Source organism: Vidua macroura, chromosome 22, assembly GCF_024509145.1.
Source record: "Vidua macroura isolate BioBank_ID:100142 chromosome 22, ASM2450914v1, whole genome shotgun sequence".
Taxonomy (NCBI): Eukaryota; Metazoa; Chordata; class Aves; order Passeriformes; family Viduidae; genus Vidua; species Vidua macroura.
In genome coordinates this window covers 5716904-5727186 of record NC_071592.1, presented here as the reverse complement: position 1 = coordinate 5727186, position 10283 = coordinate 5716904, and the positions used below count along the sequence as shown (strand labels likewise).

Here is a 10283-nt window from a genome sequence, read left to right as displayed (position 1 = left end):
GATGAGAGAGGGACATAAAACCACGGGGAGCCAGGAGCGGCTGCGGCAGGGCAGGAATGCTGCCCTGCAGGAATGCTGTCAGGGAGGAAAGCTGCTTTCCCAGCCTGCTGCCTTCCCTGCTCACTGCTGCGGCTGCTGGAGTGGGTTTTTCTATTTCTGTTTGTGAAAAGGCTTCCCCTGTAATTACGAGGTGATTTAACGCCTCGTCTGAGCCTACAGCTGCCGGACACAGCACTCAGCAGGCTCTCGGCAGGGACTCCTCAGCCCAGCACAGTTGCTCCTTGAGCCAGTCACACCTCAGGCAGCCCTCATCAGCGTGTCTTCCTCACTTCAAAATGTCCCTCTCCCACACGGCTGCTGAGTACATGCTCTCTGATGCTCTGCTCCCGGATCCCAGCAGTTCCCGAGCCAAGGGCTTGCGGCTGGAGCTGCCGAGCGATCGCCTGCTGAAGTTTGTCACCGTGGGGCTGCCCCTCTTCCTCGTCTCACTGGCTTTCGCCCGGGAGTTCTCTGCTGGTGAGTTGCAGCTTTTCCAATGTGTTCTTCAGGTCGTGGGCAATCACCAGTGGTGATTTGGTTGTTGTGGCAAACCCTTTGTATTCTTGATGGTGTCATAATCCAAAGCGGAACAGCCTGGAAGTCCAATTTTAAGAGCTGTTCTGCCTCGTGGGTGTTTATTGATTGTTTTTAATGGATCATAATTCCCTGGGAGAGAGTGGGAACAGCTGTGCTAACCTCAGGAGCAGCACTGAGTCAATGCCCAGCCTCAGCTGCTTGCGCCCAGCACCTTTGGGTGCCTTGGGCTTATTTCCAAGGAGGAGGAAGAAGAGGAGGAGGGTGCCAGCAGCATGGAGAAATGCATTGTGACCTCAGGCTAAATCTGGCCCCGGCCAACATCTAACTGCTCTCCCTGAGGATTTGGTTTTACTCCAGTTTCTGGATGGTTAGCCTATAATTCCCTACACTGTGTACACACTGCTACACACAAAGGGTTTGTGTTTGGGAAGAGATGGAAAAGTCCTGGCTAGAAACACAGCAGGTCCAAAATGACCATGAAAAAGGCTTTTTTTTGATTCAAAGCAATGCCTGAGATGTAATTACCCTCCTGTAAGGCATTTGCTTGTGGCTTTGGAGTGTTCCTCCACCCTCCATGGCTGAGGTTTGCTCTCCTCCTCCTCACCCCAGGCTCCCAGATCAGCTGCTTCTCTCCCACCAACTTCACGGGGAAGCAGTCCGCCTACACCGACACGGCTTGCTGGGACTCCCTCATCCACCATGGCTTTGACGCTGAGGGACGTGCCATCACCAAGTCCCTCTGGGCTCTCAAGGTAGTGTCAAAGTCACATCTGAGTGCCCCTAAATCCCATCTGGGTGTCCACAGCAGGAGCAACTCAACATCCTCAACAACCGTTCGTGTTTTTTGCCCAGGTCTTCCCCTACTCGCTGCTGGTGGTGGCGGTGCTGATGTACCTGCCATACCTGCTGTGGCGTTACGCTGCCGCCCCCGCCCTGCACTGCGACCTCCTCTTCATCATCGACGAGCTGGATAAATCCTACAACCGCTCCGTGCGCCTGGTGCAGCACATGAAGAAGATCCAGCAGGCCAGTGCCGAGCCGGAGCAATTCTGGGAGGAGTATGAGAGGTGAGGCCAGGCCAAGTCACCATGGCCATTGGAGTCCCTCCGCATGGCCTTGTGGCTGCACCCAGGATGGATCTGGGTGAAATGGGGGGTGGTTCTCACTCCCCCTGTGTCCCTCCTGCACCAGGGCCCGCCGGGAGAGGTATTTCGAGTTCCCATTGCTGGAGCGGTACCTGACCTGCAAGCAGCACGCCCACGCCCTGGTGTTCATCTACATCCTGAGGAACCTGCTGCTGCTCCTGTTCTTGGCTGCCACCTGTCTCTACCTGGTCTTTCTCCACCTTAACATCTTCTTCCAGGATGAATTCAGCTGCTCCATCAAAACGGGGTTGCTCCAGGCGGAGCCGCACATCCCGTCACTCATCCCTTGCAAGCTGGTCTTCTTCTCCGTGTTCCAGCTCATCAGCCTCTCAGTTGGCAGTGTCTATGTCCTCCTCATCCCTGTTGTCATCTACAATGCCCTGCAGCTCTGCCAGTGGGACAAGGGGCTGCTCTCCGTCTATGAGATGCTGCCTGCCTTCGACCTGCTCAGTCGCAGGATGCTCACCTGCCCCCTCAACGACCTCAACGTCATCCTTCTCTTCCTCCGTGCCAACATCTCCGAGCTGACCTCCTTCAGCCGCCTCAATGCCGTCAGCGCCCTGAGGGAAGCCACTGCCAACAAGGAGGACATTGATACTGTCGTCGATTTCATGACGCTGCTGGCTGGGCTGGAGACCACCAAGCCCAAACACCAAGCTTGCACCCCCGAGGCCGAAGGCAGTTCAGCCCTCTCCAACGGTGCAGCCCTAGGTAGGCTTTTTGGGTAGAGGCAACTTCTTACCTCTTCTCTTGGCTCCCACACCACAAGATCCCACCCTTGAAATGTGGCTGGACCACCCAAAATCCTTTGCCAAGACCTTAAGGTGTTTGGGGCATAGCTGGGGGTCACTGTGAGGGCTGACAAATCCCTGGAAGAGGTTCTGGCATGCAGAGTGTGATGCTACTGCGATCCAAGGTGTGGGCAGGGGTTGCTATAGGAACAGCAAGCCAAGAGATTGCTGCTTAAATCCAAGCTCTGGGCAAACTGCGGGGCTGGGAGGGTCCCTGTTTTTGGCAGCTCATCCTGCTGGGAGTGGGGTTGGGAGTTTTAAATCCTGGGGGGCTGATGCCACGGATGCCATGCCTGCCCCCTTCTCCCGTTCGTATGGCATTGGTGGGCACAGTGGTGCTGTGTGTGAAGATGGAGATGAGTTCCAAGACAAAACCACATTCCCAAGACCCGCACTGCTCCCTCTCCCATGTGCTGTGGGTTTTGGGGGGCTGGATGCCTCTTGTGGGGTCTCACAGGGACCCGTGGCACCCATGGCAACTGGTCTGCAGGCTGTGTCAGACAGCCCAGCCCCACAGGTAGGAGCTGAGAGGCCTGGGCTTCATTCCTGGCCCTGAACACAGTCTGAATTATTGTTTAAAAAAATTCACAGGCTGAGCTGGAGTCTGCATCCTTGTTACCATGACAACCCAGGGCCAGCACAGCTGGCTCCTGGGCCAGTTACTCAGTGCTGGAAAAAGCCCAGATTTTAGTCTGCCATTGCCCAGCTAATTAACTGTCTGCTCTTCCCCCCTTGTCTAGAACCAAAGCCTGGAGTGGAAATGATGGGAAAAGCCTCACGGGACTCACTTGGCTCCGCCTGACCCAGAAGAAGGCAGCAGGCAGGGATCCTGTGATCCCTGGATCCACTTTTCTGACACAACTGTACTGCAGCAGCCGGGCTGAACCCACCTGTGCTTCCTGCATCTGGACTTTCCCTCCTTATGTACATTTGTCCAGCAAAAAATGGTTAAATAATCTGTGTTTTGTGCAGAACCTCTTGAGTCTCTTATTCTATGTGCTGGGTGCCACACAGTGCCTCTTCCACGTAAATTTACCTGCTCTTATGGTAAGAGGTGGGGAACAGAGGATTAGGAATGCTCATCTGAAGGCAAAAAAGGACCCAGGAATAAAATGAGGTGGTTCCTTAACTGTTTATTAAGAGAGGGAAGTGGAAGGCACTCACAGCCCTCCACAGCTCCCTGTCCCAGCCCAGCGTTAGTGTTTGGCTGTGGTTTTTTGGCAGAGCTCCTCTCTCCCCCTTTCCACCCTGCAGCTGGAAGTTGATCCCTGGATCCTATGAGCACCCTACCCTGGGGATCAGTGGTCCATGCCCAGAGAAATGGGGTGTCTGGGGGGCCAGGACCAGCTCCATGGGCAAGAGAGCAGCAGTGAGGGCTTCAGCTCCCATTGGTGTGTCCTGCTGCTTCTCCTTACATAATTTTTCATATATTAAATTGTAAATTGGTATTTCCCCCTTCCCCCCACCCCGCAGCCTTGGCTTGAGTCCACAGAGGAGCTGAAAAGTTGTTCAATTAATAAGGTAGTAATGAAGCCTCTGATTCTCTTGCTTGGGAAGGGACAGTGCCAGGAGCCATGAGTGCTTTGCCAGAGGTCTGAGCTCACTCATCTCCCTAATTTAGGGGGAAACTGGAGCCAGGGAGGAGCAGCAGCTCTTTCCCTCCGGCAGCATTCCCTGCAGGGAGGGTGTCCAGCAGGAAGGGGGGTGCAGGCAGCCCCTGGGAGTTGTAGAGGGGGCAGGCCTGGTACTCACAGGGCCACTCGGCCCAGGCATAGCGCAGGCCCAGCACCAACGTCCTGCAGCCACTCAGGGCCAGCGTCACCGTGTGGGACCCTACTGCCACCACTGGTGCCAGCAGCCACTGGCACGGGGATGCCTGGCTGGAGCAGCACACCTGTGGAGAGGAGAAACCCCCATCAGTGTTGCCTTCTCTTTCACAGCTCTTTGGAGAGGATATCCCACTCCTCACCTCAAATGCCTGTGCATCCCTCTGACGGCAGATGAGTTCCTGGCTGTAGGTGACATTCAGCAGCCCCCTGGTCACCTCCAGGATAGCCCGGGTGGGATATGGTCCCTGGAACACAAGGCCCTTTTCCCCATAAGCCACAGCCATGGCACCCAGCAGCAGTCGGTGAGCCACATTCTGCTTGTCCCGGGGGTGGATACTGCCCAGGAAGAGGAGGAAGATGGAACTGGAACCCAGAAACTCCATCCCTAAAACCACATCCCAGCCCAGGACTCACCTGCCATAGGGAGAGTACTCATCACCCAGATCCATGGCTACAGCCATGAAAGTGCCGGGCATCCTGGCATTGGGAACAACCCCCAGGTCGGCTGTTTGGTGCCAGCGGAGCCGGGCAAAGCTGTCGTCTGCACTCTGACGGCGGTAGGTGGACAGCTGCGAGGCACAAGGGAAATGGGGGAGTGGCTCAGATCCAAAACTGGCCACTGTGGACCCTGCCTGGGATTTTCAGCACTTGGCAGGATGCACATGTGTTTACAGCATCCTCTCCCTGGGCATCCCCCAAGGACAACAGGGGATGTCACCCCTCTCACCCTCCCACACCTGCACAAAGCCAAAGCGGAGAAGTGGCTCCGTCTGTCCGGCTGATCCGGTGTGGAACGCCCAGCGCCAGTCCGCAATGAGTGCAGGGAAGGTGCAGTTGTACTGGTCTGTGTTTAGGAAGGTATTGGCCTCACCTGTCTCCCAGAAAGAAGGGCTGGTGAGAGCTTGGTGGGACAGTGGGGGCTGCTCCAACCCAGGTGATAGCAATGGGGGCTCACCCTGGTACCAAGCGACACCCCGCAGGGTCATGTTGAGCAGTGGGTGGATCATGGCGTTCCAGAGCACGGAGGGTGTTTGTGGGCCAGAGAGATGCTGATGTAGAGAGGTGCTGGAAGACAAAGCTAGGTTTAAGGAGGGTGCAAGGCACAAGGCAGCCTTTAGGTTAAAGCAAGCACCATGCCAAAGGGAGATCTGGAGTCCCTCCCTTCTCCCTTCACCCACCCAGATGTGCCTTATGCTCTTAGCATGGGAGGGGTTCTTATCCGTAGGGGGCATAGCGATGCATAGAGGGGCTGTGAGGGTCCCGGAGAGGAGGTGGGGTGGGAAGGGATGAGGATACTCCCCAAAAGCAGCGTGGTACAGGGCAGGAGGAGTTTCCACAGCACCTTCTCTCACCTCCCTGTGTCCTCTGGGAGCCCACATGCCTGCAGAACCCGGCGGGAGGACCAGGCCTCGATGGGGGTCCCCCCCCAGGCCACCTCCACCAGCCCGATGGGAGACCCCAGAGCCTCATACAGGGAGCGCCCCAACAGCCAGCACACGGCCGAGAAGTAGGTGAAATTCCCATGGCCCAGGTTTTCTGCTCAAGAAACAGTAGGCTGCAAAGGGAAACAGTGGGGAACAAGCCATTTGCAAGCTCTCTTTTGGAGGCACATTGCACTTACCAGCTGTTGGAACGGACCACGGCAAATCAATCTGCTCCAGGTCCTCCAGCTCCACTTCAGAGCGGGCATGTGCCGCAGCAAAGATACGGACGTAGGGATAGCGAGCGGCGGCGGCGAGCTCCTGGCTGGCATTGGCCACCTGAAGAAGGGCCAGGAGCATGCAAGGCAATTCCCTGCCTGATCCCTACCTGGTCGTGCCTGATCTGTGCTGTGGGACCTTACCTGCAGGACTGTCATTGCCATGTTGCTCTGCCCACTGCAAAGCCACACATCTCCAAAGTAGATGTCCTGCAGTGTCACGTTCTCCAAGCCTTGCTCAGCCGTCAGTGCATAGGGACCGCCCCGATCCATTGGGTCCAGGACAGTTGTCCAAGTCCCAGAAGGTCCTGGAGGAAGAGGATGGTGCTTATCTTCCACCACCCTTATGAAGGCCTCAATACCTTCACCAGGATCTTGGATGAGCAGCCAACAACCACTGGGGAAGGACAGGCAAGAGGAAAAGCTTCTCTACCACAGAGACAGGTTGGGGAAATGGATTTCAGAAGCTCTCTGGCATAAGAGGGACCTTTCTCCTGCAGGAATTTAGGGGTTAAAAAAGAAAACCTGGAAAACAAATGTGTGTCAGAGCAGAAGCTGCTGGGAGGAACTGGGATTACAAGAGCAGCTTGGTGTGTGTGACACTGAGAAGTCTCCAGCTAATTTTAGAGGTGCCAAATCGAAGCGTAAAGATATTCTGCTGGAGCTTAGCGTGGATTTTCTGGCTGGATCCTGCAGATCTCCTGGATTGCTGCTCTCCCACAAGACACCTCCAGGCTCTTCATCTTATGGAGGTGCCCTTGGGCAGCACTTTTACCCTCCAAAGATGATGAGCTCCCTCCCAACTCTTCAGGCACGGATGCAGCTGGGATTTGAGGTGCCCCAGAGCCCTCCCAGCTCCAGGAAGGCTCTGCTTGCACAGACAACATCCTTAGGGGCTTAGAGATCCCACAGGATCCTCCAAGGGGGCACAGATCAAAAATGAATCTGGGGATGCTCTGCAGGTTCCTCAGACCTGGTTTAGACAGAGAGAGAAGCTAAATTCCCCTTGTCCCCTTCACAGCCTCATCGCTCGGCTCCAGCCCGTGCGGTGCCACCCACTCCAGCAGCAGCTCGGCTCCCGCTGGGCGCCCACGGGATGCACTGCTGGCAACCAGAGTGGGCAAAGGCTGCCACTGCTGGGGAGGGGAATGGCTGAGCCCCCCCAGCTCTTCTGGAGAGGGAAAAGCACGAGCTGGAGATGTCACCAGCACCTCTGCAGCCCTAGGGCAGCAGTGTCACAAACACAGGGGTGGTGCCAAACCCTGTCTCACCCACCCCATCACTGGCTCTGATTTGGGCTCAGACAAGTTCTTTGGCCACCAAAACCATCAGCCCCAGTTTCTAGTGAAAGTCTAGGACTGACCTTTAACCCATGCTGTTTTCTCCATGATGATGAGGCCACTGGCACCTGAGAGAGTCAGGGTCACCACGGCCCCTAGCTCCCCGTGGCCCCACACCACAGCCCCTGACGGCTTCTGCTGCAGCACCATGTGGTCACCATAGTAGGAGGCAAAGCTGAGCATTCCCCCTGGAATCAGCAAACAGTGCAAACATCAGCTCCAAGAGAAAAACATCCTCAGCATGGCCTCTAACCCCCTCTTAAATACACGTTATTTGAGACCCCACTGAATTTACAGACTCCGGGTCAGCTTTAAGGTGGTTAAAATCACCACAGAGCTGAGGAAGAGGCACAAGGAGGTGCCTCTTCCACAAGAGGGAGTTCACCTCCTAAAGTACAGGGAGCATGTTACATCTTTATTACATGGATTGGATACAGATTTTGGTAAAAATTCCTCTAATAACAGCATAGGAGTGTCTCTCTCAGCCTAGCCTTGCTAATGAATGTTCTGATGTATTTTTCCCTTGGAAAAAGGTTTGTCAAGGGGTGGGATGGAAAACATCGGGTGTGCAGCATTGGCAAAGGCACCTTCAGTGGGGATGGAAGCAGAAGCCCTGGCACCCCCATTTTTGCAGTAAGCCCCATTTTTGCAGTGTGAAAAGAAAATCATGTTTGAAAAGGGGGTCAGAAGTAATGTATGAGGGGTGATCTGGGCAGAGAACCCCAGTGACCAAATCAGAGCTCATGGAGCCTCATCTCCTCTGCAGCTCATCCTAGGCTGGGTTTTGGAAAGGAAAGAAGAAAGAGGAAAGAGGAAAGAGGAAAGAGGAAAGAGGAAAGGAAAGGAAAGGAAAGGAAAGGAAAGGAAAGGAAAGGAAAGGAAAGGAAAGGAAAGGAAAGGAAAGGGGAAAGGGGAAAGGGGAAAGGGGAAAGGGGACGTCCTCGGCCCCTCAGGAGTCAGCTGCATTGCTGGTCCCGCTGCCTCATGCCACAAGGCTCCGGGAGTTATATAAAAAACAAGTCGGAGGAGAAAAAAAACCCTAAAACTGAGACGCCTGGGAAGAGTGGAAGCTATAAAAAGCAGCTGGGAGGAGGGAAGGGAAGAAGAAGGGAGGAGGGAAGGGAGGAGAGCCCACGAGACAGCACCAAGGAGCCGCATGCGGCTCCCACCTTACGTAAAGCATCGTCCCACGGCAGCAGTGCTGGGCCAAGGGCGTCGGGGAGGGGCTGGGGGTGTGAAGGGTATCGAAATGGGACTCGGGGGATGCAAAGGGCATTGAACTGGGGCTTGGGGGGATACCACGCTTGTCAAAGTGAGACTCAGGGTGTGCAGAGGGTGTCAAACTGGGGCTCTGGGAGTGCAGAGGGCATAGAAGCAGAGCTTGGGGGTGCAAAGAGTGTGAACGATGGGTGGGGGGTAACAAGGGCATCAAAACTGGGCTAAAGGGGATGCCAAAGGCATCAAAGTGGGGCTGGGAGGGCACCAAGGGCCCAAAAATGGGGCTCAGACTAGTGCCAACATCATCCAAGGTGGTCTGGGAGTTTAAAGGCTATGAAAGTGGGGCTGGGAGGATTTACAGGAGGTGCCAAGAGGGGCACCCGAAAAGTGGGGCTGGGAAGTGCCAATGCACATACGAGGCTCGGAGTGTGCAAAGGGCACCAAATCAGGGCTTGGGAGGGCTTAGGGAATTCCCTGGGCATCGGAGCCGGCCTGCTGTGATGCCAAGGGTTCTGGCAATGCCAAGTGCCCCGAAGTGGGTTTCGGGGGGGGGGGTCTCAGGGGAAGCCCGTTCATGGCCTGGCTGCAGAGGATACCCGCGGGGCTGGGGGGTCGGAGGGTGACCCTCCCCAGCCCTTTACCTGCCACCGCCGGAGCCAGAGCCAGCAGCGCCAGCAGCGCCCACGCCGCCATCCCGGGGGGACAACGGACTGCGAGGGCCCCCCGGCACTCGCGGTATCGGCCGGTACCGCCCGCTCCCCTCCGGTGCCCCCCGGTAGCCCCGGCCCGCCCCGCAGGCGGGCCCAGCGCGCGGGGGCGCGGCCTGTGCGCGCACCGCCCGGGGGGGGGGGCGGTTGCCAAGCGACGGCGTCCGCAACACGGCCTGAGGGGCCGGCTCTGACGGGAGAGAACGAGGGAAGGGCCGGGAGCGCGGGGCCCAGGGTTGCGGGGCTGCGGGGGGAGCCGGGCACACCGGGGGAGAGGAGCCGGGCACACCGGGGAACGGGAGGAGCCGGGCACACCGGGGAACGGGAGGAGCCGGGCACACCGGGGGAGAGGAGCCGGGCACACCGGGGGAGAGGAGCCGGGCACACCGGGGGACGGGAGGAGCCGGGCACACCGGGGGAGAGGAGCCGGGCACACCGGGGGAGAGGAGCCGGGCACACCGGGTGACGGGAGGAGCCGGGCACACCGGGGGAGAGGAGCCGGGCACACCGGGGAACGGGAGGAACCGGGCACACCGGGGGAGAGGAGCCGGGCACACCGGGGGAGAGGAGCCGGGCACACCGGGGAACGGGAGGAGCCGGGCACACCGGGGGGCGGGAGGAGCCGGGCACACCGGGGGAGAGGAGCCGGGCACACCGGAGGACGGGAGGAACCGGGCACACCGGGGGGCGGGAGGAGCCGGGCACACCGGGGAACGGGAGGAACCGGGCACACCGGGGGGCGGGAGGAGCCGGGCACACCGGGGAACGGGAGGAACCGGGCCCTCCCCGCCCCCGCTCACCCCGCCCCCGCTCACCCCGCCCAGGCCGGGGCCGCGCGCGCGCAGAGAGAGAGGCGGCCGCGCGCGTGCGCGGCGGGCAGGCAGCGTGTCTCCCCCTAGCGGCGGCGCTGGCCCCCCCCCCCCCCCCTCAGTCGTTGGTCCGCGGGTTCGAGTCCCGGCGCTGCCCGGTGGCACCGGC

At 58.1% G+C, this 10283-nt stretch overlaps 2 protein-coding genes across 2 annotated transcripts; one reads left to right on the top strand and one right to left on the bottom strand.

The window, feature by feature from the left end:
- The first annotated feature begins 42 nt into the window (after positions 1-42).
- On the top strand, positions 43-3460 carry PANX3 (pannexin 3). Its single transcript, XM_053997153.1, has 5 exons — positions 43-516; positions 1186-1328; positions 1429-1643; positions 1768-2432; positions 3253-3460. Exons 1-5 carry the CDS (start codon positions 336-338, stop codon positions 3312-3314), a joined length of 1266 nt encoding a protein of 421 aa, XP_053853128.1. The 5' UTR covers positions 43-335; the 3' UTR covers positions 3315-3460.
- A 170-nt stretch (positions 3461-3630) lies between these two features.
- SIAE (sialic acid acetylesterase) lies at positions 3631-9715 on the bottom strand. Its single transcript, XM_053997021.1, has 10 exons — positions 9240-9715; positions 7404-7568; positions 6185-6348; positions 5963-6101; positions 5694-5877; positions 5297-5406; positions 5079-5212; positions 4756-4910; positions 4482-4677; positions 3631-4406 (listed from the first exon to the last, which is right to left on the bottom strand). Exons 1-10 carry the CDS (start codon positions 9289-9291, stop codon positions 4125-4127), a joined length of 1581 nt encoding a protein of 526 aa, XP_053852996.1. The 5' UTR covers positions 9292-9715; the 3' UTR covers positions 3631-4124.
- Positions 9716-10283: the final 568 nt, after the last annotated feature.